The sequence below is a fragment of the Equus quagga genome, chromosome 22, assembly GCF_021613505.1.
Source record: "Equus quagga isolate Etosha38 chromosome 22, UCLA_HA_Equagga_1.0, whole genome shotgun sequence".
Taxonomy (NCBI): domain Eukaryota; kingdom Metazoa; phylum Chordata; class Mammalia; order Perissodactyla; family Equidae; genus Equus; species Equus quagga.
In genome coordinates this window covers 19,512,579-19,540,512 of record NC_060288.1, presented here as the reverse complement: position 1 = coordinate 19,540,512, position 27,934 = coordinate 19,512,579, and the positions used below count along the sequence as shown (strand labels likewise).

The window sequence follows — 27,934 nt, the reverse complement described above, 5'->3', positions numbered from 1 at the left end:
TTCATAGTAAATTAATTAGTATTATATGGATTTCTGCCCAGTGCTATAATACAGAACATTTGGTCTTTAGTGTTTTCTTTAGGCTGTTAAGCACATATGGACACAGAATGAAATTTAAAGCATGCCTTCCTTCAGTGGGAAGAACTCTTTTAAAAGAAATAAGCAAAATATTACGCCTATACCTTTCCCATGTGCGTGAACAAGGCTTGCCAACCTGTGGGCTTCTTCGGAGAACGATCGGGCAAGGATAAGGCTCTTTTGTTGGACAATCTCCCTTGTGAGTCTCTGAAGATCTTTTCTGTGAGGCTATTCATTCCTCCAGAGAGGACTCCCATGGTCTCTTGCCTGGAAAGTGGCGTGAGGAGTATGGAGCTGGCTGCCTGGCTGCTGGGATAGGAGTAGCCAGGTCGGGGGGTCTCTCCCCTGCCCTCCATTGTGCCCGTGGTCATGCTCAACCTGGAGTCTCTCTGGTTCAACCCCAAAGGAAAGTAAGCCTTCTGTTTGCTGATGGGCTGGGAGGAGCAGTATTCACGTGGCTGCTCAAAGTTTAGGTGAGGATCTGGGTGTCAGCCCATCACTTCCACCCTGCCTTCAAGCCTGCTGTGCCTCCAACCCCACACCCATCTGGGGAATTGCAATGCACCTGAGTTGCTTCTCGTGGTATTCTTCTGGATGCCACTTGTTATTCAGTTGTAGCAGCTTTGCCAACTCCCTCACATGCTTTTTATCACCTCCAAACTCATTGTCATCGCATGCCAGGTGTTTTCTCTCTCCCTTTCTCTTCGACCTTGTCAACTCATGTCTTTTCCATTTTTCTTTACTTTTTTGCTAGTGGGATTTCTTGAGAAAGAAAAAATAAATTCACGTGTTCAATCCAACAGAAAGTCCCTAACTCCTTCTTGACTCTTATTTTCAAAGATACGCTTAGCCCATGGTTTTCCCCTTGACCAGGATAAGCATGGAGGAGGCAGTACGTCGTCACTGCAAACAGACTGTAGTATTATGGCAAGGAAATCACATTCTCCCCTCTGGGAAAGGTTTGCCCTCCTGCGGAAAATTTTCTGCAGAGGCAACAACTAAACATTTTTCAGGGTCACCACAATAAGTCAGATGCTGGGGATATGACCATTAGCAAGGTGTGGCCTTTGCCTTCCAATATCTCATTGTAAGCAAAATCGCATGGACCTAGGGAAGCAGTTGGAGAGGGACATGTAACAACTGACCAAAAGATAATTCCTTCACCTGGCTCAGCGCCTAGAACATAGTAGTTGGGCAAACAATGTTTATTGAGTGAATAAATGCTACACTGGTCTGTAAATACAGTATGGGACCACAATGGAGGAAGTAATTAATTTTGTTCTGAGGGGTGGTTTGGGAAACTTTAGTTTTATAGTTAATTACATATGGTTTCATGTAACTTAATTTATATTGTCTTTAATTCTCATTTTAATATTTTTATTTCTTCCTCAAAACATTGCCTTGTTGAGGCAACTATATATATTTTTTTATTTTTTATTTTAAAGATTTTATTTTTTTCCTTTTTCTCCCCAAAGCCCCCCAGTACATAGTTGTATATTCTTCCTTGTGGGTCCTTCTACTTGTGGCATGTGGGACGCTGCCTCAGCGTGGCTTGATGAGCAGTGTCATGTCCACGCCCAGGATTCAAACCAATGAAACACTGGGCCGCCTGCAGCGGAGCGCGCGAACTTAACCACTCGGCTACGGGGTCAGCCCCATAGGCAACTATATTTTATTCTTCCACAGCATGTAGCGTAGTGTTGAGCAGATAGCTGAGGAGAAGTAAATGCTCACCGATGCTACCATGCCCTAGGACCGCTCCAGTTTTAGTGCAGCTGTCTTCTCTCCCGCCAGGTTAACCTAACGTTCCTTAGGAGAAGTACATGACTCAGGAATAAACAAGTCACAGCCGTGTTCAGGAGTGAGCATGATGTTCACTGGAGCAGGCCGAGTAGGAGGGCCTCTATACCTCTCTGTGGCCTGTTTCCCTGTTTATAGCAGGGTTTATATGTATATAGAGAGGAAGGCCATGTAGAGTACAGGTTAGGGCCATGGGCCTTCAAGGGGGAAAGCCCTCGGCTCAATTGCTGGGTCTTCCATGTAGCTGTTGTGTGATCTTAGGGAAGTGACAACCTCTCTGATCTATCCATTTGTGTGATGAAGATAATAGTGCTTGCCTTATAGGATTATTTGAGGATTAGGTAAGGTGCTCCTAATATGCATAGCACAGCTCTAGGTATGTAGTAAAAAAAGTCAGCCATAAGTAAAAATGTGTGAAGTAAAATTATACAGTTATATCTAGCAGATTCTTTACTACTCTCAGCAATACACAAATTTCACATATTCTAAAAATTCGCATTGAATTTTACAACACTTCCCAAGGTGGCCATGCATGCTCTTGGTCAGTGAATATAAGTGCCCCTCCCATTCTATAACTGTTTTTGTCGACCACAGAAGGACTGAGAACTAACAACCTACTTTATTAACAGGAACTAAAAAAAATTTGTCTACTAAGTCTTTAAAACAGGGGCCAGCCCAGTGGCGTAGCGGTTAAGTTCACATGCTCTGCTTTGGTGGCCTGGGGTTCCCCGGTTGGGATCCTGGGTGCGGACCTAGCACCGCTTATCGGGCTATGCTGTGGTAGGTGTCCCACATATAAAGTAGAGGAAGATGGGCACGGATATTGGCTCAGGGCCAGTCTTCCTCAAAAAAAAAAAGAAAAAAGAAAAAGAGAAAGTCCTTAAAACATTGCTTCTCAAACTTTGCTGAACACTGGAATCAGCTGGAAGTCTTTAAAAAATTCCAGGGCCTGCTGCATATGACTTTTAGACATTTGATTCAATTCCTGGGGATGGATATTTTTTTTTAAAGCCCCCCAAATGATCCTAATGGGCAGCAAACTTTAGAAACCACTCCTTTAATTACATAAAAATTGTGAAAGAGATTCATGAAAAGGGGTCACAGGTTGTATAAGAATAAAATTAGGCTAACAAATAAATGATTCAGTTGGTCTCAGTTCTTTTTTTTAGCGGAAACCTTAGGTGTAAAATTTGTTTGAAGATTATGCAGATATTTCTGTCCTCCTAGGCTCCTTAGCTTCTAAAATTGATGAAAATTCACCGCTGGCAGCACACAGAAGTTATGCTGAGGATGAGCAAAATTTTTCATTGAGACTCATGACTTCAAGATTGATTTTAAAAATAATCTCAAGAAGAGAGAAAGTTAATTTTCCTCTACACCTTTAAACAGAGCTTAAAGTTTTATATTTTCTTGATATCTTGCCTATACATTGACATTAAGAAAAACAATGCATATCACCTCCTGTTGCTTATAACTTTTTCTTTCTTCTTCTTTTAAAAATAAAAGCATATACAAAATGAGTACTGTTCATTTAGCACTAGTCGTATGCGAGGGTGTCTAAAAATATTGCACCCAAATCGACACAGTCCTGTAAGGTGGGGATTATGATTTCCATTTTACAGATCAGGAGCATTTTTAGTAAGTTGCCTAAGGTCACACAACTAGGAAGAGGCTCAGACGAAACATGTACCTAGGTCTTTGTGCTTATAGAATCTTTGCCTTTTCCACACCTTCTTACAAGCAGCACTTAGGACCACACAAAGAGTCAGAGTCCCTCCTCCATTTTTGCAAGTGAACAGGTGCAGTTCTATTTAGGTAGCAGTGAGCATCATTCTGTGGCGGGGGGAGGCCTGGGAAAGCTCAGGAGAATTTCCTTAGCCACTCTCACATTAGAGATGGCCTGGATGGCCTTGGGTCTGAACCCAACTCTGGTCTTATGAAAAATTCACAGTAAATAAGTTGATGAAATTCTTCTTGTTCTTGCAGTTCTTTCAATGGGGACTATGGCGACGATGTCCAGTTTCATCCTTGTCACCATTACTCTGGTAATAGGCAGGGAAGCCTGGGTAAGTTCGTTAAACTATTCTTGCATTTCTGATGCTGGCTTTGACCTGAATTTTCTTTTATTCTGCAGAAAACCTATAGTAACTTGTCACTGAAAGAACTTAAAGGGGGGAAATTGAAAAAGGTTTGCGGAAGCACCTGCCACATACTAGGCACTTTACCAAGTGCTTTAAAAAAATTTAGGCAAAAATCAGTACGCACAACAAATAAAAATCTTTTTGAATTTACTGGAGTTATTCGGGTGGTTACATAGTATTAGGAATTTAAAACTGTCCATTAAAATTGACCTGGGGCTTTCCAATATTAGACACTTAGTGTAAACTAAACAGATTATTCGAAAGTAATTACAACGATTCTATTTTCCTCTATTCATGAGTAAAAAGGAGAAAACACTCATTTACTCAAAGCTCTGGGAAACTCCTAAGTTTTAAACAAGCTTACTAAAACCTTCTGTGCCGTCTCATAAAGATTGGATATGCTCACCCTGTAATCCCTTCGGTTACTTTTAAATTGCATAGTCCGCTATATTTAACAATATCACAACCAATTTCCTACTATTGGAAGGCAACAGAGGATTCCAGATACCATAAAGGGTCTTTCCTGTTTATTTTTTAGACGGGTGTGACTCAGGAGGCTACCCACATAATTCTTTCAGAGAGGATCAATTGAAGAGTGATGAGGAGAGAGTACCAAGAGTGAAGAAGAAACAGTCTAGAGAAATAGCTGGGAGACACTCAGCAGCTTGGGCCTAAAGATGGGAGGCAGGAGGCCGCTACCATCACTTCTCCATTCTCTTGCTACACACCTTTCAGTTCGGAGGCTGAATTTCTATGTTTACGTTATAGTCCTTCACAGGAAGGCGGTGTGTACTTCTTTCGTTTGTCCCGAGTAGGATATCTACTTGTGCTGTTCTTACTGCCTGGCAGAGTGCCTGGAACACAGAAGGTGCTTATATTTATGGAATGAATACAAGGTGGCACATAAGGATAGGAACAGGAAGTAATGCAAATATAAATTGGGAAATAGATCTAATTATAATCAAATGCCTGTTTTAGGAAATAATGTATATATAGGTGGTGTAAGGCAATTACACATTAAAATTCGTAATTTCTCAGAAGTGAACATTTACACTTATTACAGGAGATCATGACAGGAGCCGCAGATAGAGATGTCAAGGTAAAAATAGAAAAATGGAAAAAATGTGTCTTTTGTCCTTTTTTTCACTGCCCTGAGTAACTCCTCCAGCATTGGGTACTCAAGAGCCTTCATTGCGGCTTCTTGGCCTCAGTACCTCGTCCCAGGAGACCCACCTCTGTAACTCTCCTTCTAATTCACCCACCGTATTTGCTTTATCTCTGGAGAATTCCGCTTAGTCAGATGCCACTTTAGAAAGGAGCTGATAAATTCTTTCATGTGCGATGTTCTTGGTTTGTTTGTCTTTTTAGAGAAGAAAAATGATTTAACTGGAAGACTCAGGCTCCTCCCTTCCCCTTTTGAAGTTAACTCAGGGAAAAACAACAAATAAGCAAAAAATTCAAGTAACTCCAGTGGAATTTCCAGCAATAGGTACATGGGTGAGATGCTTAGGGGTATGAGTCTAAACTAGTGTTCCTTATAAAGGTGACCAGATATCATCAGATTATAGCATTCAATTATATTTTACAACATATTAATATCAAAAGATTATTCAAAAACCTCGTTTATTTCAGGGATGGACATACTAATGATGTGTAATGATGCTAGAAAGCACTTTACTGTTAAGAAAGCACTTAGGCGGCATCATGTAGAGAGACTGAGAGCAGGGACCTAGACACGGGTTTGAATCCTGACTCCTCGTCCCCACTGGGGACTCTTGAGCAGGTTTGCTCATCGTGGTTGAGCCTTTCCTACCTCATGGAATCATTGTGAAGTTCAAGTGAGGCAATGACTCTAAAGCTCTTAGTGTAGTCATTTATATTATTTTATATAATTTTTTAGTCCAAGCACTTTTGCATAAGCCATCGTTTCTTATTCTTCAAACAATAAATAGTATTAGAACTTTCAAACTACTTTCTGGTTAGAACAATATTCTGAAATGTGAGTTGGGGCCAAAATTGAATCATTAATTTATCTGACATTCGGAGCATTTACTTCCCATGAGAACGAGATGTGTGTTGCTTCGCAGGCTCTTGAGAACTGTCTCCAGGAGCAGATGCGGCTCCGAGCCCAGGTGCACCAGCTTGAGACCCGGGTCAAACAGCAACAAGTCAAGATCGCGCAGCTTTTGCACGAGAAGGAAGTCCAGCTCCTCGATAAAGGAGAGGAGAATAGTGTCATTGACCTTGGAAGCAAGAGGCAATATGCAGGTCAGAATCTATTTTTCTTGAGTGTTGCAGTAACTTATATCATTCACCCATGTGCAATGTTGGTACTAATTATTTGATCACTTTCAGGCTTTGCTAAAGAGCTTTTCCTAATTCAGTAACAAGCAACATACAGAATCATACTGCACTGAAATATCTTCTACCATATCTTATCCTTTTTTCTCTATTATTGCTGCAGAGGACATTTAATATCAATGCTAAATATCTGAGAATTTCTATAGTTTAATACAAGATCAAGACAACAGATTGTTTCAATCTCCGTGTGCCTATGGCAGATTCTATTTGTGAAATTTTACAGCTGAGCTTTGTTTTTATTTGTGTATCATTCTTGTTACATTTACACAGCTTTCCCTTCTGGAACCCTAATGTGCCTTAGAATAGTAATAGAACAAAAGGACGGGGAAGGAAAAAGAACCAGCATTATTTAGGAGAATAAGAGAGGTGGTTTTATGTGAATATTTTATGGTTTGGTATTTTTGTTTTGAAATCAGCATTTCCCCCTAGAAACTAAATGATCTTCAACTATCAACACTTTGCACGTATCACTGCATATAATAATAATATCATTTTCCCTATGGGAAACTACTCACCTGAATTCCTCCAGGCATCTTTTAAAGTAAACAAACGATAGTTGTCAGAAACAATGAGAATGCCGCCTAGAGTACGTGGTTCATATGTCTACTCTAGCTACTGCCACGATGCATTGTAACTTCTCTGTTTTGGAGTCTCTATTGGTCAATTAACTGGGCACCTTGCAGGTCTAGGATGATGTTTAAAGCATTCTTCCCTCCTTCTTGCCTATCGGAGTGCCTAGAACATAGTAGAGACTCACATTTATGAATGAAAGCAAGGTGGTACATAGAGATAGGAATAGCAAGATAAGTAACTATAAATTGGGAAATATATCTGACCATAATTGAAAAACTGTGGAGGCTAAAGAAATGCCAAGTTGATGAGAGTAAAAATACCTTTTTTCGTATTTCTAAATATCCTCACCAGTGTGGGATATAAGAGATGTGATAATCTTCGAACCTATGCTTCAGTAGAATGCCCCCTATTGCTCTTTTAACCAAGGTTCTATTCTCATTCTGCTCAGACTCTTTGCCCTGGGCTCCCGACCCTCTGTTGTCCAGCAACTTGATCCTTTACCCTTGATCCTTGGAGTCCAAATGTCCTGCTCCTCTTTAGGGGTCAAAAGGAGGCCAGAGCCATTGGCCTGTGGTGATGGGAATGGATAGGATGAGGTTGACCTGTGGCTCTGGAGCATGGAACAAAGAGGAACCAAACACAGCTTGGGTAAAAACAGGCTTGGGAATCAAAAGGACTGTCTGAAGCAGTCACAGGGGCAAAGAACCAGGAACTGGAATCTAAGAAGAGAACTACAGTGGAGATTAGGCAAGACAGTGAAAGAAGGCTCAGGAAAGCAATCAAACAGGAAGCAGAGTCAGTAGAGACTCCTTCAAGACTGGGATTCTCAGCCAGGACTACCCATTAGAATCATCTAGTGACCTTTTAAAATGCAGATACCATAAACAACTGGGAAGGGTCTGGGATTTTACTCTATTTGCAAGCTAACAAGTTAGCCTGCCACGGTTTTATGGACGTTGGCAGAAGACAAGAGACTCCTGGGTCAGAGACGTGAGCTTCATGTTTGCACCAATATCCTTTGCCTGAAAATGCTAAGGGAGAAGTGTGGACTAGTCCAGACGGGAAAAGTGCAGGCAGTGGGCTATGTCACAGCTGAAGAACCCTGAGTTTAGAATCCTCAATCTTTTATAATGGGTTGCAAGCAAATCTGCCCAGCCTTTGCCCCAGAGGGAGATGTTATCTTTATCATGGTGGACAGCAAACTAACCTGCCATCTGCTCAAGGGGGAGACACTATCTCTAGCTTCCAAGGCTGTTCACTATACAAACATCCCTGAAAAAATAGTCCAGAACATATGCTTTGCTTGCAAACTGCACGGAAACACAAGTGATCCATGGGAACTGTCTGCAAGCAGTGGCTAGGTTCCACTCCAGACCAATTAAATGAGAATCCCTACAGGTCTGAAAGGGATTTTCTGCTTTTGCTGATGGGTGTGGTTGAGATTGTTCAAGACCTGAACGAGGTCAAGCTTCTCACTAAATTTCTTCCCACAGACTGAGAAGGGCCGACGTTTCCTGGGGTCACCTAGTAGAAGGCTTTACTTCTTTTCAAGAAGGAGGTGGGGTCCTGTGACAGTTCGGTGCCCTTTTCATTGGATGAGGTTTGGGGCCTGGTAACGTAGTCAGGTATCCACCCAGCAGGCATCAGATACCTATCCTGAGACTATTAAAAATGTCAAAAAGACACAGATTTTAGGGGAGGATCTCACTGGGTTAATTGGGCCAATCATTGTGAATGACAGTGTTGGGTCACAGAGAAGGGGGCAACCAGAATGGTCAAAGGGCCATTTGATGGATGACTCTCTGTTTTATGGGTTGAATTGTGTTGAAAAAATGCTGAAGCCCCTAACCCTCAGTTCCTATAAATGTGACTGTATTTGTAGATAGGGCCTTAAAAGAGGTGCTTAAGTTAAAATGAGGCCATTAGGATGGGCCCTCATTCAATCTGACTGATGTCCTTATAAGAAGAGAAAATTTGGACACAGAGAGACGCTAGGGATGTAGGTGCACAAAGGAAAAACCGTGTGAGGATGCAGTGAGAAGGCAGCCATCTATAAGCCGAGGACAGAGCGTTCAGAGGAAACCAACCCTGCTGGTACTTTCATCTTGGTCTTCCAAGCTCCAGAACCATGACGAAACAAATTTCTGTTGTTTAGGCTATCCAATCTATGGTCTTTCATTATGGCAGCCCTAGAAAATATAATATACCTTACATTGCCTTACACAGCAGCATCTAACCCAAGAAAGTAGTACCTTGATAAAGAAAAGTAGCTAGAAGTGTCCTTTAGTCAGGGCTCAGGGCCAAACAGTGAATATTCTGTCATTGATTCACTAGAGGATTTCTTAGAAACCCTACTGAGAAATCTATGGTTTGTTCAGAACCTGACTGGTCAGTAGAATGTCATTGAAGTCAGGGATTAGCAAAAGTAGTAGGGCTGAGGGCCGTGATGGCTCTGAAACGGAGTGTTCTTGGTGGAGAAGTAAAGCAAGTTTGGAGTAAATTCATCAGTGGTGAGATAGGTAGACCAGTTGGCAGGCGATATTGTGAGGTAGCTTCTAGGCTCTACAGTCCATTTGATCACTCTTCTGGATAAGCAGGGAGTGGACAGGTGGACTTTACATTTTGAACATTGCTTCCAAAATCCAGGAGACACATTTAATGTGTCAATCAGGATCACATGACTTTAAATGTGTGGTGGAGGATGATCTTGTCAATGAACAGATTGTCAGTGACTGGTACAAACGGGGAAGCCCTTTCAAGGAATAAAATGTGCCGTCTTCAAAAGAGTGTCTACCATCATCAGGATAATGAACTTTCCAGGAGATATCAGTCAGTGAAAGATGTAAAACAGCAAATTCCTCCCTCAGGAGTATCTGAGGGTGAACAGAGGATACTGAAGAACACCCCATCCCACAGGACAGTGGCACATGCCTTCCTAAACAAGACCTGGGCTATGGCATGGCTTTGGCTTCTAGTCCAAGAGTAGTAGTCAACTGGTCCCATCCACTGCCCAAGTCTGTGGTCAGTGGTGGCCATACTATGACAAATGGGGCCAACAAAGATTGGTTTAGGGGCCAGCCCCGTGGCCAAATGGTTGAGTTTGCGCGCTCCGCTTCAGTGGCCCAGGGTTTCGCTGGTTCAAATCCTGGGTGAGGACATGGCACCGCTCATCAAGCCACACTGAGGCAGCATCCCACATGCCACAACTAGAAAGACCCACAACTAAAAATACACAACTATGTACCAGGGGCCTTTGGGAAGAAAAAGGAAAAATAAAATCTTAAAAAAAAAAAAAAGAAGATTGGTTTAACTTTTCTAGAAAGCCCAGCTAAATTTGGAGCCACGGACTGTCTAGCCAAAGGAGAAGTAGCAATAACATCCCAACTTCCTCTGCTAAGCGTGAAACCAGACAGGCAACCTACAAAGCTGGCAAATTCTAACATAACTGACTCTAAAGAAGAAAGTCTAGAAGGATCTCTGTTGCCAGTGAATTTTCCTAGAGGGACAGCAGAGGCTAATAGTGATAGAGAGTAGAGTACACACCAGCTCTGGGCTCCATTGCGTGGCCTGGATCTGCCTGCTGTGGATGTCCCTGCCCTTAGTCACCCAAACACAAATGAACGGTCTATTTTTAAACCACGGTCAAGTCTTGGGTATTGTTTGCAGAATGGATTGCAGCATTACTAGCAGCGCTTCCTTAGGCAAGTTATTTAACATCTCTATGCCTCAATTTTCTCAGTTGTAAATGAAGATGATAATGGTATCTAGTTTATAGGATTATTATGAGGATTAAATGAATGAAGACATGTCAAGAATTTAGAACTGGGCCTGGCACCCAGTAAGTGCTCATAAATATAGCTATCATTAGTTTTTTTAATGTTTCAAAGATAAATTTTGTTACACAGTAAACTAAATACAAGACTAGAGGAGATCCTGACAAAAATGAACAGATATGTCTATCGTTGTCTATTTCTCTCCCATCCCAATTTCCTCTGGGAAGATGAATATAAAGTCTTTGACATTTCAATTTGACATGACCCCCCAGATGACCTTGAATTTGCTGCTGTCACCCTCTCCCCCTGTTGCTCTGTCTTCTGTAGTACCCCACATCAGAAAAGCGGTCAGGGCTGGGGGAGGGGAGATCAGAGGAAGCAGCAATCAAAACCTCCAAGCTCATGATCAAAGCTAGAGAAAAGAAGAAGGTGGGGGTGGTGCAAGAAAATGAGAGAGAAGAGAATATAGGAAAAATATGGAGGAGAGTCTTTGATTCCAGGGATGACGCCTCTTCTAGACACAGGCGCTTAACATGGAATGATAAAGAGTTAAAAGTGTGTTTGGTGATGGAGGGGTAGCCCTGGCTGAGAGATGCTGGTATTATGAGTGTACCAGCTTTGTGGAGGAAGCGTAGCTATGCGGTCAGAAGTATCTGGCAGAACTAGAATTTGGACATTGTCTGTTGTCACATGTCTCTTTTGCATGCTACAGTCCCAGTACACTAAACTTATTTCAATATCTCAACAGCACCCTGCTCCCTTGAGCCTTTGGAACTCTGCATTAGCCCTTTTCTCTATCTAGAACGTCTTCTCGACTCAACCTCTGCCCCATGAGCTGACTCCTACCTTTCATCCTTCAGACCCCAGCCTTTCAGGAAACTTCCTGACTCTGAAGTCTGGATTAGGTACCACTTCTATTCATTCCAAATCACCTTTACTATTCTTTCTTAGCACTGACCATGGAGTATTGTCACTGCATGCTTTGTCATCTATCTCCCCTGCTAAACTGTTAGGTTCTTTGTATCTTTAGCACCTAACATGGTGACTGACATATACCAAATGTTAAATGCATATTTTTAAAATTTAACTGGTGGAACAGATCAGGTGACAAAAGTGAGGGAAAACACTTCAAACAGACCCATGGGGTAAAACAAGACAGCTATTGAATAAGGTTTGAGAAGAAGGCCACAGGTTGGTTATTCAAGGGATGAACATACAGATGGTGATTCCAGAGGTAGGTACAAAACTGACCTCAAGGGAAGGAACTGATGGCTGCAGAAGTAACATAGTCCACATTCCAAATCAAGATCAAGACCCAGGGTGTCTGTTCAAACAGTATGAGCAGGCTGTCAACACAGATTCAAGTGTCAGATAATGGCAGGAGCGAGCAACTGGATGTTGTTACTGGGACTGGGCCGTGAGTCATGAGAAGACTGAGGCTGAAGAGCTGAAAATCTGACCCCTGTGTTGAGAGTGCTGGGAGCAGACCTTAGGAAATGAGAGGTCACCAAGGAGAAGGCAGGAAATCAGTTCCCAAGAAAGTAAAACATCACAGTCAGAGCAGGATGAGGGGATAAGCAGAAATCGGGTGGAAGAGTCAGATGGACAAGATCTAGACAAGCCGTTATATTGTGTGTGGGTGTCATAATATTATAACACATATAATAAGATAGATGATGGGCATTCCAGATGACTTTTTCTGGATATAACAGCTCAAAAAAATTCAGAATTTGGTAGATCTATGTTTAGTATTCTTTATATATGGTACAAGCATGAAGGAGGAGAAGGAGGAACAAACTGAAATATAAATACAGCTTAACTGTATTTTATTGTTCGGCATATAGGCAAATAGTACTAGAGAGCCGACCAAGGGCAAACACTCAATTAAAAATACATAATAACATAAATTCTAATAAAATACATAATATATTATAACATATAACATATATATTACATATTACTCCATATAATATACAAAATATATGAGAACTTGCTTGCACCAGAGTTTATATTTCTGGTGTCCTTAAATTAAAAAAAATTAAATACTCATGTACATGATCTATAAAAATATAAAGTTCTTTGGTCTTATTTACAAGTTACTCTATTATTACTAAATTAATTGTTTTCTGCATTCCGATTCATCTCATGGTAGAAAACACCTAATTACATACAACCTAGCAATTTGTGCAAACAATGCACAAATCACATGATTTTTATACAACATATAATTAAAAGCATCTTTTTTTTAAGCTTTCGGGTGCTATTGAATTACATACCTAAGCTAAAAGATTATAGTACCAAATTCACATTAATTGGTAACAATCGCAACAGCCTGTGGCATCACAACATTCTGTTCAGCCAACAAGACCACTGGCTCAACCATGTCCCCTTGTGCAGAAGCCCCAATCTCTATGAGCCAGTCTCTTGAGGCAGTAAGGGTAGACTCTGATGCCTGGTTTCAAAGTCCAGCTGCCCATCTTGCTAGTTGTGGCCTTTGGGAAAGTTACTTAACCTCTATGTGCCTCATATTTCCCATCTGTAAAATGGGAGTGATAAGAACACCTGTTCCTTTGTTGTAAAGATTAAATGAGTTAATGTACATGTGCGTGATGACAAAAGCATTTAGCATTTAGCTCAATGAATGTCAGCTCTCTCTCTCTGTTATTATATCCTCTCTCCTTTGTGTTCAGAGGAGAGAGCTCACCCACTCCACCCTACAAGAATACTGCCCTCTCCAAGGAGCCAACTTCCTTTCTTCTCTTATGTTTCCTTCTTATGTCACCTGAGGGTGAGAATGGCAGTGTCAGGGCCAGTTCTGGCATTTCCCAGCATGCGCTGCGGAGCGGCAGCTGGCCTCTTGCTGGCCTTTCTTTGAGTTTCGAATGTGGGGTGCTTGGAGCCTTTCGTTCTCAGCTTTGGGCTCAGCCATCATTCTGGGACAAGAGGAAGAAGGCCATTTGGCAGGCTCTCTTGCCACTGTGTGAAGCTTAAACATTCAGCTTTCCAAAGTGGCTTGCTTTCTGCGTGATGAGAGAAAGTATTCACCTCACCCAGTTTAACACAGTGTTTGTCAGAGGGCAGGAAGCCTTGACTCACTCTAGTATTATGTAAGGATCCAAAAATCTTTTTTTTTTTAAACTCCTATGAACACAGCGCTCTCTAACTCAGCCCCTCTCCTGCCTGTTCTCCAGGGGATTGAGTGGGTCATAATATTTTTAAAAATCATAGTTTTAAATATCTAGTAGATATTTTAAACCTCACATTGCCGGAACTTTCTGCTATCACAGTGTCAGTCTCATTTCCCCAAGGCAGGCTCCTTAACTAATTTGCCATGAGTTGAGCTACTGGTGCTTGTTTGAGGTTTGTTTACTTGTTGGGGTTCTGGTTTTTTCAGCTGAAAGCTTTCCTCTGGATCTGAAGTTGTGTTTGGCATTTTCCTCTGGGAGGAAGGAACATTTTTAAAAACACAAACAAACTTGCAGTTGGCATAAAATAAAAACAAATAGAAAATGTTGGCTGAAAACTCCATATTAACAAAGTTTTCCAGAGGCAAATGTTATAGCTAATCATTTCCATGTTTGCCTGGAAAACAGTCTGAACCTTCTGAGTCTTTACTATTCAGCTCTGTGGAAGGAGATTAAATGTAAGCAAAGAGCTCCCTTCCTGACAACGAGGTTAAAATATGCATACTTTAATGAGAAGTGTTGTACGACATACTTGACCGCAAGGTGTAAGCTTTTGAACAACATTGAACTAATTTCAGGTAATCATTTTCCCATTGTTTTTCTTCTTGGTTAATTGCCAAACAGGATCTTTTCTATAATCCAGCACATACAAAAAAACAGTTGGGCTTCTGAATCTCAAAAATAAATATGTGAATAAAGCCTAAATCATGACAAAGATGAGCATCTCGCCGGAGCAGTAGTGTAGGATTGGTCTCAACCTGCTGAGGGCTTTAGAAAGTGACAGGCGTTCTTTCTTTTCTTTCCTCTTCTGACTCCTATTGGCTATTCGATCTATTTTAATGTGCAGTGTATTTTATTCGTAACAAAACAGAATTGTAAATAATTTGGCATCAAAATAATGAAAAGAAAGAACTTAAAAAGATGCTAAAAGAATGGAATTATCCAATCAGGAACAGAAAATGTTGTCTTGGAAAGAAATTAATGAAACGATAAGGGTAAAATGTGAAAGCTAGCGATGTTAAATTATAGCATTTTCACTCAAAACTCTGTGACTGGGTCTTCTTGAGACTATCTCTTTATAGTGGCCCCTACTTCAACCATCCTAAAACATAGCTTCCTGGGCATGTAAACAATAGTGAAGTCCATACTTGCCATATTCTCTAAGTCTGTACAGATCAGCCCAGTTGAGACCCAATGGATATTAATTTATCTCACCCTCAAGTAGCTTAAGAAATAGATACTACTTTTTGGTGACAAACCGATAGCTATGTTGGCTCAGTGGTTGAAGAAATATGACAGCAAAGAGGAGTGCAGGGATAAAAGGCGTGTAGGAGCTTGCAGCTTTTAGCAAAAACATCTAAGAATGCCTGGACTGTTAGAAATTTCAGTGGGTTAGTAAACAATCTGTTGAGACTGGGAGGTTATAAGAATCTAACAAGATTACTATTTTGAGTTCATTTTCAGATGTTCAGAACAATTTATAATGCTCTAAGTCAAGATAACGCACATTGAATTATTTGTTTGGTGTTACATATTTCTGCTTTTATTTTAGCTTCATAGGAGAGGTAAGTTCTGCTATTCTGTCTGATAAAGCTGTAAGTTCCACTTATACTACTGTAATTGACTGAACACATATCATTTTTGGTTGCCCCAAAAATCAGAAATGAGAAACCAGATCCCTATTTCACTCCCTTTTTTTTCCATGATCAGATCAAGGAGTCACATGATGATTAGATAATAGGAAAGGAAATAAGACTTTCCTCATATCTCCTGGAAGATGTACAAGATGCAATTTTAAAAAGCTGATTATCTACACCATGTGTTTATCTGTCTCCATTAGTATTGAGTAATCTTATTCAGAGGCTCCCATAAAAAAAAAAAAAAAGACATAACAAATGTTACATTTCCTTGTTTTGCAAACAGATTGTTCAGAGATTTTCAATGATGGGTATAAGCGCAGTGGATTTTACAAAATCAAACCTCTCGAGAGCCCAGCAGAATTCTCCGTTTATTGTGACATGTCTGATGGAGGAGGATGGACTGTAATTCAGAGACGATCTGATGGCAGTGAGAACTTCAACAGGTGTGCTGATTATGACCTAAGGATTTGGAGTAGTAAATGTGAGATTTATAATAAATAAGCCTTTTTTTTTTTTTTTTTTGAGGAAGATTAGCCCTGAGCTAACATCTGCTGCCAATCCTCCTCTTTTAGCTGAGGAAGACTGGCCCTGAGCTAACATCTGTGCCCATCCTCCTCTACTTTATATGTGGGACACCTACCACAGCATGGCTTACCAAAGCAGTACCATGTCTGCACCCGGGATCTGAACCGGCAAACCCGGGCTGCCGAAGCAGAACGTGCGAATTTAAACGCTGCGCCACCAGGCCAGCCCCCCTAAATAAACCTTTTCATTGTATCCTGAAGTCTATTAATTAGACAGAATTTTATTCTGTCTAAATAAGAATACTGGACATGTATTAACTAATCAAGAAAATATTGGGGGTGGGAGTGGCAGTAGGGGGTGGGCACTTTGGGTACTGCAAAGGTCCATTTGGATTTTGCTAAAATCAACTTTCATTTTAAATTTTTTAGAGGCTGGAATGACTACAAAAATGGCTTTGGGAATTTTGTCCAAAAAAATGGTGAATATTGGCTGGGTAATAAAAATCTTCACTTATTAACCACACAAGGTAAGCTTTGCCTGATATTAAATTCATTTGCAATACAATAAAAAGAGACTAAAATGTTTTCCACTAAATCAAAGGCAATGGAACTAATTCAGTAACTACTATGGTTTGCAGATGGCGATGATCCCTTACAGCCAGTAATTCCCTCAGTAAAATGTGGCTGCTTAAAACTTTGAATAGAGGAAAAGAAACTAGATCTGGGTTGGGTGAGGAGGATTTCTCATATATATATTTCCCTTTTCTGGGAGGGATATATAATGCCATAACCATTCTTTTTTTAATGCTTCGAGAGCCTCAAACTCCATATACTGTATCAGTTATCTATTGCCACCATAATACTATGTAACAATCCACTTCAAAATTTAGTGGCTTAAAACCACAACCCTTTGTTTCTTACAAATCTACAAGTTGGCTGGGTAGTTTTGCTGGCTGATCAGGGCTGCACTATGCTGATCTTTGCTGGGCTCGCTCAGGGGTCTGTGATCAGCTTCCTGGTCAGCTGGAGGCTGGCTCTGCCGGGTTGGCCTCAGACGGACCAGTTCAGCTCTGCTCCACATGGTCTCTCATCTTCAAGCGAGCTAGCCGGCACTCGTTCTTGTAGCACAGGCAGAGTTCCAAGAAAGAGAGGGGAAGCACGTAAGTCCCTTGAGATAGACTCGCAACTGCCACATAGTCATTTTCACTGCCTTCTATTGGTGAAAGCAAGTGACAGGAACAGCTCAGATATAAGGGGAAAGAAAATAAAAGGGGAGGCATTATAAAGTCACATTGCAAAGGGAGAGGAGCAGAATTGGGGGATTGGGGCTATTTTTGCAATCAAATACCATGATATACTAAATGTCCTTGTTTCCATACCCACCTCCCAAATTTTATTTTGAAAAATTTTAAAGATGGAGCAAAACTGAAAGAAGTTCCAACCTCTCACCTAGATTCTACATTAACATTTCACTACGCTTGTTTTTATCCCATATCTATCCATCCACCCACTCATCAATCCATTTTATTATTTCTTTGACACACTTCAAAATAAATTGCAGACATCTGTATAATTCCCCTTTTATACTTTTGCATGGATATCTTTAACTAGATTTCAGTATTTGTCTAAAATATCGTTAGTTTGATAACAAATTGTTCAAGCTTCTTTTTCCCATGCTCCTTTGCTCCGAACCATTGCCTTCCTTACCTCAGTTGCAGTCTGAGATCATAGTCAGTCCCACTCAAATCTGATTCTGAATGTTTCATAAAAGGCAATTGTATTGCTCAAGAAAGCATGCTAAATCACACTGGCAACGCATTAAATGTGAGAGCAAGGTTTACTTGTTCCATTCAAGTTAAGGAAAGTGATTGATGTTTTGATATTCATAATAGTCAGTAGGATTATAATTATGGAGATCTTTGAGACATCAGAATAACAGCTTAGAGAGGATGGATAATCCTAGAAACCTAATACTTTGTCCTTCTTGTGATCAATGCTCTCTAAATTTTAACATTTGTATTATCCTACTTTTAAGTGTTTTACGATAGATATATAACATTTATCATACCAGCTTCTGTTTCTTTCATACATTAATATGTATCTGGTTTCTTATTGAAACTATGACAGCCCTTGGCTCCTTCTAAATATACAAAATTCAATCTTATTGTTTTTCAAATTATTATGTGTTTATTCAGCCAGATGCACTTTGCCAACCTATCTACTTGCCCCTCATGTTTTGGTCGGTGTTCAGGCTAGACACTCTCTTGGTAGCAAAAATGTATTTGTCAGTTCCAGGCTTCATAACCACATATCATATCATCCCAAGGTAAAACAGTGCCTTTGTCCCTGTACTCTTTAATTATGAGAGCACTTAAGGCTAAGGAATTGCCTCTGAAAATAGCTTTATCTCCGTTACATAAATTTTGGCTGGAAGTGTTTGCAATAAAGTTAATTTAGAAATTGTCTATAATTACATTTTTATTTACTTATTGACCAAAGACATGTTTAGATTGTTACCTTAAAAACTGAGATTAATTTTGTATCTCTTCTGCAATACAAAGTACTTCGGGGGAGAGTTAACTTAACCTGCCTTGCTCCTCTAGTCCACTTCATAGTCTTGGCTCACATGACCTTTACTGCCTTTCGATCAGGTTAGGAGTCCTTCCTTGGAACCCCACTGTAGAGAGCTCCAGGGGATAAGAAATCTGTAGGCCATAGTGCCAAGGCCAGCAGGAGCCCAGACCCCTCCTAGACTCACTCCAGTAGTGGGGAATCCAGTATTCCTAGCCCAAATAGCCTTGAGCTTGTCTCTAGAACCCGTTCATTCCTCTTCTTCGTCTGTCCCCCTGTGAAAAGATTGTGTTGCTGGTATGTATACCCCTAAGCCTGAGAGGAGGTGAAGGAACAGCTTTTATGGTGGGTGTTAATGAGCTTGGCTATGCAGCTTGGAATGTCCACTAGTGTGGACAAGGCCCCGTGCTGTGTGTGATGGAGACAGGGATGCGAAGAGAAGAGAGGCCGACCGTAGACCAGGCCTGTTGGTGCGGCCCAGGGGCTCACTCCCTGGGCCTCCATGTTCTAGCTTGGACCCTGAGAAGTTTAAGGCTCAATTCAAATCTCGTCTTATAGGTCACTGTGAAATTTTATTTATCGAAGTAGGAGGATAGAACATATATCATCTAACAGATAGTTTGAGTTATAACTTTCTATGTTCCTGACAATAGTTCTGTTTCTGAAAAAGAAATAGTCTTTGTTATTTGTACATGATGGTACAATGAGGAAAAGATGATGGTACAATGAGGAAAAGATGATGACTTGAAAATACCAATTATTTTAGTCATTATTTGTATTTAAGATAAACATTCTTACTGAAATTAAGAAAAAGAGGATAAAAGTTTAAATTTCTTAAACTTATTCTTTCACTGTTAGATTTCTTAATCTGTTAACTAAATATGACTTATTTGCTGTTGTTCTTTTCCAGTGAATTACACTCGCTTTTGCCTATGATAGATCTAGTAGAAATTTTCTACCTTTAGTATTGTGTCCCCAATTTTTTTCAAGTAAAATACCCAATAAAATGTTCGTGTTGTAAACACAATGGAGTCACTGTTTATTCTTTGAAAATGGACTCATGGCAGAAGGAAACAGTCTAAGTAAAATAGAGCCATGAGTTATTTTTAAACCTCAGTAAGTCAATGTCATCTCACAAATTTAAAAAACTACAATTTCTTTTTTTTTTTCAGGAGACTATACTTTAAAAATCGACCTTGCAGATTTTGAAAAGAATAGCCGTTATGCACAATATAAAAATTTCAAAGTTGGAGATGAAAAGGTACTAAAATTTTCAAATAAGTCACATCATAAGTTAATGTGTAAAACATACAATATAAACCCTGAAGTCGGTTGAAACAAAAATATAGAATAGAACCTATTCTCTTGTTTATTAAATTAATCTATTTTTTTAAATGGTGACAACTGATAGTGGAAGTTGCCTCTTTTCCTTTAGAATTCCTATGAGTTGAATATCGGGGAATATTCTGGAACAGCTGGAGACTCCCTTACAGGGAAATTTCATCCTGAGGTGCAATGGTGGGGTAGTCACCAAAGAATGAAATTCAGCACGTGGGACAAAGATAATGACAACTACGAAGGGAACTGTGCAGAAGAAGATCAGTCTGGCTGGTGGTTTAACAGGTTTGACATTTTATAAACATAGCGGTAATGGCATTGATGATATCTCACTGGTGGGCATTAATTAGAATATATGAGGTAATGTTGGTCTTCTTTGTAACACTGGTATTATTAAGCAATCATCCTTATTGGAATTCTTCAGTGATAAAGTATTTTTGAGGATTTGTTTGTTGTGTACATTAGTAAAGCCTGAAAGATGTCACAGAAATAAATCAAACTACTACTTCTACAAAGATTATTTGCAAACTGAATTATGGGTGAGTCATCATAAATAGTATGCCACAAATTGACATGAAGAAATAGAAGCATTTACACATGGGAAAAATATTTTTGGCATTCTAATAGCCAAGTCGCTCTTCATCTTCTCCTATCATACAAAATGACCATGTTATTGTAAAATTTTCAATGTAATACTACTTTTCAATTACTATGACTTTCATTAAATCATTGAATCCAAGCTTCTCCCAATACAGAAATTTCCTCTACAATATCCTGAAGCTTAATTGCACCCTCGAATTGAACCCTTCAATGTTACTTTATCAGTAAGCTCATTCCATTTTTGATGGTACTGAGTTTTTCCTTTTATTAACCTGAAATCTACCATCTTATACTTCGTTAGGTATTTTCCTCAGTAGCTACACAGTAATTGTAATTCCTTTTCAACATAATTCTTCGGGCACTGGATGAGAAGATATTCATTGTATTCCTCAGTATTTTCTCTAGGCCAGATATTTCTCCACCCAAGATGGTTTCCAGACAGCTCCCTTTGCTGTAATCGCAAATTTAAGGCAGGAATGGAAACTTCAACCAGGCTTCCTTAAAAATATCCTGATGAGCTCGCTATGTCTGCAAAGCAGATGTGCTCAAACAGGCAGTGCATGAGCTTTGAACGTCTTCTTTTCTCTTTGAAAGAGAGGGGGCACCTAAAATATCTAGACATTCAAGGTTTCCATTATAGAATCTTTGAGTAAGTATTTCTGGAGTGTCAGGTTTTCGTGTAACTGAGGACTATCCATTTAAGTTCCACAATCCAAATTTTAACGTTTTTATTTGTTATGTAACTACTTTTAAAGCATTTCAGCGTCCTCTATCTTATTAAGTGGAGGAATACCAGACACGTGTATTAGTTCATGATTCCTTAAAATCATGAGCGTCCTCATTATGAACATCCGTTATTGGGATGTGCTGATTTTAGAGCTGTAGATTCTATCGAGATACAGCTGGTTGGTGTGGTGTGTGGTGTGTCAAGTTGAATCTAAGTAGTTGTGAAAACAGTATTTTCTCTGGATTTTGCTTTTTTAAAAGTTTGAGTCCATTTACTTTTTGGTCATTTGTTCGGGCAGTAGAGCACACACAGCAGTGAGGGGCTTAGAGAAACAAAGGCATCTTTCCTATTTAGCCAATCAAAGGTGATACTAGTCTTTTCCCTAGTGATTTTCTTGTTCTTTTAAAAACCAACTTCATCATTTTCTCTTCCTCCTCCTTTTTCGTCCCCTGTCCTTCTAAGCGTTATGTAAAAATTATCAGCATTATGTAAAACTTAACTATAATTCATGAAGTTGCAAGCATCCCTTAATGTCTGATTTTTGAACAGAATTCCACATACAGAAGTAACAATCACATCAGTTAATATTACCATGAGCTCAAAACCATGTACCTACCCAGGTGATTGGCTTGACAACTGGCACATATATTAATGTAGGCAAATAAATGATTTACTTGACTTTAAAGATAGGTGTTCAGAGAGGACAAAGAAAGGCAATTCAGCAGCTGGAACCACCCAAGGAGCCTGCATTATCCTTGGAGTTAAAGGAGATGATAAGGCTGTGCAGGTGGAAAGTCAGAAAAGCTGGAGAAGAAGCCAATTGTTCCAGAAGCTTGGCGCTACTTCTACCATGCCCACTACAAGTGTAGTTTAACTCTGTCCCTCTCTTCCTCCCTACTCTTTTTCTTTTATGTCCTGTAGTTCTTCTAATTTATGTGAAATGTTGGCACTTTATAATTATTACCTACTTACAAGGCATTTTTTTTTTAAAGATTTTATTTTTTCCTTTTTCTCCCCAAAGCCCCCTGGTACATAGTTGTATATTCTTTGTTGTGGGTCCTTCTAGTTGTGGCATGTGGGACGCTGCCTCAGCGTGGCTTGATGAGCAGTGTCGTGTCCGCGCCCAGGATTCGAACCAACGAAACACTGGGCTGCCTGCAGCGGAGCGGGCGAACCCAACCGCTCGGCCACGGGGCCAGCCCCACAAGGCATTTTTTTAATCTAATCACTGAGTGCTGATATCTTTTTTACTTTGCTGGTGTAGCATCTCATGTGAGCGCTCACAGTTACTTCTTCACCAAAGGAGCCCCAACCATCTCACAATCTAGTTTCAAATCCAAGCTGTTCTAGAAACTGAAAGATGCTAGAAACTTGGTTTTAGAATAGCTAAGTTTTCCTACGTTGACCATAGAATCAGTTTCCTAATGGGATTCAAATCACAGATCAAATTTAAAAAGCATATGAAGCAGATGTCTCTAGGAGGACAGAGATACGCCAAAATATATCTTCTGGTGGCTCAATTTAGAGTGTGTTCTGTTTGACATTGCTTTCCATGCAGTTTTAAAAACACAGGAAGCTCTTGACACTTGCAGATTTAGCATCCGTGGTTTTGATTAGTTACATCCTATTAAATCTGGAGGACTGTCAAGATGGTCAGCAGGCGTGAATCACTCAGCTGGTGAGTGATCAAGACAATCACTCAGCATTTATGGGTAAATGATAAGCTTTTCTAATTCAATAATTTGGGTACTTTCCATAGATTTTCAGAACTATCCCTTGTGAATGTTCTTTTTATATCCTAATGTCTGACATCTTTTCATTGGTTCTATCAATAAAGAAATATGTAGTAACTCATTTCATAACTATACACAGAAAATTATCAATACTCTTAGTTGATCCCTATCAGGGACAGCGTTTACTGATTCCAAAGAAGGAAGTGGGACATTTTAAAATTTATGATAACCTAGCCAACTTATCTAGATAGGAGCAATATACGTAAAAAATTAACTCAGCAACTCAGACAAGTGATTATTGGTTGGTGGCTGGGAAAATTTTAAATGCTGGTTTAGGATTTCTTTTCTTACCCTTGAGGTTGAAATAATTGATATGCTAGCAATTTTAAAAAGGGGAGGAAAGGAGTTTGAATTTCGAAAGCTAAGTCTTGGCAGCAGATGGATGAACATGTAAGTGCAAATTATCTGGGCAGCTGGCATCAGAGCACCCTGCCACACCTTGCTTTGTTAACCCATGTCACTCCTGTGAAGGCTGAAGGTCACAAGGTCATGCTTTTGTTGGCTTGCTGAATGATGCTTTCACTGTATGGTGATGCACAGAAAACTATTACAAAAATCCAACTTATTACTAAAATTTTTCTTTTTTTGTTTAAAGGCTATTGAGAACAGAAATGCTTCTTTTTCAATGCACTACAAGTGGCCTGGGTTATATCCTGAAATTTGTTATGGCACTAAAACCCACCAGTTTAAAAACCCATCTATTGTAGAAATCTCTTGGCTTTTGGAAATTGATAAAAATTCCCTCGTCTGAAAAATGGCAGAATTCATCATTAAAATGTTTTGATAATTTGCTGGCAAAATAAAAGTGTTTGGGAAGGATATTTTTCTAGTTGGATTATTCTGTGTTTCTTTTTCCTCCCACTAGGTGTCACTCTGCCAACCTGAATGGTTTATACTACACTGGCTCTTACACGGCTGAAACAGACAATGGCGTTGTCTGGCACACCTGGCATGGATGGTGGTATTCTTTGAAATCTGTGATCATGAAAATTAGGCCAAATGATTTTATTCCAAATATTGTTTAAGTGTCCCTGTTGGGCTTTCATTTCTACAATTCATCTTGATTGAAAGTGATTTGAAAAATAGGAATTCTGAACAGATACATGTGTGATGATGGCAATTGTGGTGTCCTACTTTTCGCTCTTACTTGCCTTTTATTACTTAATGTACTTTCAGTACAGCAAATATGTGATATTCACCAAATAAAGGCAGATTATCTTAATATTTATTGAATTCCTACGTGCAGAGGGCTATAAGAGCTTATGTTGAACAAAAAATAAAAAGCATAGAATATATACCATGACTTGGGAGATAACACAAGTATAAATGTGCAATAAATTATGAATTCAGTTGAAAAAACACGTGAAAAAATCCAGCAAATAATGGATTGCCAAATCAACTGCATAGACGGTGAATATTATGAGTTGGGATTTGAACTCAGGTCTCTGACTGCAGAGCTGGAGCTCATAAACACAGCCCAGAATCTTCATCACTATAAAACACTATCTCATATTTTTAGGATGTTTATGTAGGTTATACACTTCTTTTGGGAGTCTCATTTTAATTCTTATACCAATGCTGTGAGGTATTATTATCCTCATTAACAGAGTTGAGAATTTGTGGATATGAGATTTTGTGACTGCTTAAAGTTACAAAGCTAATTAATAGAGGTGGAAGGTGAGGTGGAAGGAGAAAACTTCCAAATCAGAGTATGAGTATAGCAAGATATTTGCCCAAATATTTGAGTGCCAAGCAAGAGTCAGGCACAGAGGATACAGTTCAAGCCCATGTGAAGCTCAGTTTTTTTGTTAAAGATATACACTAACCATATAATCACCAAAATATAAATAATTTTAAAAGCTGATAAGTATGAAGGGAAAATACGTGCCTGGGAAATATATAGCAGGGGGCCTGTCTTGGTTTGGGGGTAGGGGATGAGAAAAGCTTCCTGGAGGAAGAAACTTTTTAAGATGGGATCTTTTAACTAGTTAATGTAGGAGATCATTTCAGGCAGAGGGAAAACCTTGTGTAAAGTCCACAAGGCAGGAAAATTTGTAGAAACAAAAGAAAAGTTAGAGAGGCAATATAGTTTAGTGATCCCTAACTTCTTAAACCAAGGATTCTGCCACTTAATAGCTGAGTGACCTTGAGTGGTTTATGTCTCTGAGCATCAGCTATCTCCTCTATAAGATGAAGATTATAATAGTACCTGCCTCACAGGGTTGGGTTGAAGATCACATAAGTAAAATACTTACAATGATGCCTTGCACAAAGTAGGCAGTCAATAAGAACTAGCTGTGATTATTAATGAAGTAGACGTTAAGGGGCAGTAGTAAGAGATGTCTTGAAATAATGGTCATGTAAAGATGTTAAGGTTAGTTGCACTTTTCCTCTAACCAGTGTTTCCCAAAGCAGAGCTTCTCAACCTTGAAAGTCATACGAATCAGCTGGGGATCTTGTTAAATTATAGATTCTGATTCTGGAATGGGGCCTAAGATGATGGTTTCTTAACAAATTTCCGGATGACAGACATCAACACTCAGTGATTAGAGAAAGAATGCCTTGTAGGTAGGTAATAATTACGAAGATGTTGTTGGTCTAGGGATCACATTGAAAAGCAAGGATGCAGGGAACAGTAGCTCTGTGGGATAGTAATATTTATTTACTACAGGAAGAAAAGGGCTCCGTGATCAAATGAGCTTACGAGATGAGCTATTAAACAAAATTCAACAGATTTCTTCTCTTGAGTATTTCTCAGCTCCTTTAATATTCTAACGTGCATTCTGAAGTTCCAAGAGGGACATACAGGAGGTGGTTTTTTGGGGTTTTTTTCTGAGGAAGATTTGCCCTGAGCTAACATCTATGAGAGTCTTCCTCTATTTTGTATGTGGGTTACTGCCACAGCATGACCACCAACAAGTGGTGTAGGTCTGCACCCGGGAACTAAACCCAGGCCAATGAAGCAGAGAGAGCCGAACTTAACTACTAGGCCATGAGGCCGGCCCAGGATGTTGTATTTTTATATCTTGCTACGAGTATGCTCAGCTGTGAGGTATAAATCACCAGATTATGGAAGTGCAAGCACATAGGGATTTGTTCGTCTTATGGAACCAGAACTCAGGGGGTAGGAAGTTGCTGGGTAGGTTCAGCACTTTGCATTGTGGAAGCTGTTACCTCTGCAATTCTTTTTGCCCTTCCATCAAAATCACAAGTTGTCTACTGCAGTTCCTACCTTGAGTCCACGTTAAAGCAGAAAGAACAGTGAAGAGTCAACAGACTTCAACTGATGCCTCATTGACCCAAGTTGTTCATATGTGCCCTCTGTCTGGGAGTAAGACCGTGAAAGAGAATATTTAATTTTACAGTCTCCAGAATGTGCAGGCAAGAGAAGTGTTTGCGATGGTTCCTGAACGTTTGCTTTTTAATGCGGCCTTTGGGAACAGTCTTCCATAGATCACACTTTGGGAAGGTATAAAAAATGGGGCACCAGTGATAATTTTAAATACAGGTATTATTTGCTCAAGTAGTAGCCTGAAGAACTCATACAATTAGGAGTCAAAAGAAGAAAAGCTTGTAAAGGAGAAAAAAAAGATTCCAAAGACAAGTGGGAAGGGAGCAAAAAAAGTATAGTGTTACATAAATCTCAGTATAATTGTTTTTAAATGTAGAAGGAATAATAAAAAAAAATTTTAGTGCCATAAAAAGATAGACAAGAAGGAGTTCTAATGAAAGACCGTTGGTTTTAGTGAGAATGTTATTTGTGTGTTTAAGTCCCTTTCAATGGACTGGTGGGGAGAATAGCCAGAGGCCAGGAAATAAAAGCAGTTAGGGACAATAGGTAGGTCTTTTGAGGAGTTTAGATATAAAGGAGAGAAACTGGATGGTTTACCTGAAGCCGAAATATCAGGAAGACCCCAGTGTAAAATAAATTCCTCTGAAATTTCACCAGTAGAGCGTTAGTTACTAGGCTTTATCAATTTTTAAAATGCAAATTTGCTTTTAATTTATATCAGCTGATTACACATCAGGGCCAACAAACTCATGAGTGCTTTTTTTTTTTTAAGTAGACAAAAATATAGAGAAAATGCAAGAATGCTGAGTGCCTGACATGGGCAGAAGAGGTTTCCACTAGGAGACAGAAAGGTTTTTTTTTTTTTTTGAGGAAGACTATCCCTGAGCTAACATCTGCTGCCAATCCTCCACTTTTTGTTGAGGAAGACTGGCCCTGAGGCAACATCTGTGCCCATCTTCCTCTACTTTCTATGTGGGACGCCTGCCACAGCATGGCTTGACAAGTGGTGCCATGTCCACACCCAGGATCTGAACCAGAGAACCCCGGGCCTCTGAATCAGAATGTGCACACTTAACCACTGTGCCACCTGGCTGGCCCCATCAGAAAGTATTTTTAAGAAAAGGGGGAAGGGGGACAGTCCTGTGGCCTAGTGGTTGTTTGGTGTGCTCCGCTCTGTCAGCCCAGGGTTTGGTTCCCAGGCCTGGACCTATACCACTCATCAGCAGCCATGCTGTGGCAGCGAACCACATACAAAATAGAGGAAGATTGGCACAGATGTTAGCTCAGGGACAATCTTCCTCTGCAACAAAAAAGGGTCAGGGTGTTCCTGAAAACACCAATTTCACAAATTTGCCCAAGACCTATAGTTTCAGAAAGGCTATGAATTATAAAATCAAGATCCATCCATACAGCCCATAATCTATCATTCAGCCAGCACCAAATTAGTTGGGGAGAAAGACAAATCAACATATAGGCAGTTACTCTACTCTGAGTGATAAACAAGATGGTTCAATGTTCGGCTTTTGCCCAAGAAGATT

At 39.9% G+C, this 27,934-nt stretch overlaps 1 protein-coding gene across 2 annotated transcripts in view; it reads left to right on the top strand.

Moving 5' to 3' along the window:
* The window catches only part of FGL1 (fibrinogen like 1), a 40,475-nt gene extending 16,149 nt beyond the window's left edge, over positions 1-24,326 (top strand). For both annotated transcript variants that reach the window (XM_046648595.1, XM_046648594.1), the window contains exons 2-8: positions 3,865-3,944; positions 6,107-6,287; positions 15,835-15,994; positions 16,505-16,602; positions 19,819-19,907; positions 20,082-20,269; positions 23,970-24,326. In XM_046648595.1, the coding sequence (XP_046504551.1) occupies positions 3,873-3,944; positions 6,107-6,287; positions 15,835-15,994; positions 16,505-16,602; positions 19,819-19,907; positions 20,082-20,269; positions 23,970-24,129 (948 nt within the window). In that variant the 5' untranslated portion in view covers positions 3,865-3,872 and the 3' untranslated portion in view covers positions 24,130-24,326. The remainder of the gene's footprint in view (positions 1-3,864; positions 3,945-6,106; positions 6,288-15,834; positions 15,995-16,504; positions 16,603-19,818; positions 19,908-20,081; positions 20,270-23,969) is intronic.
* Positions 24,327-27,934: the final 3,608 nt, after the last annotated feature.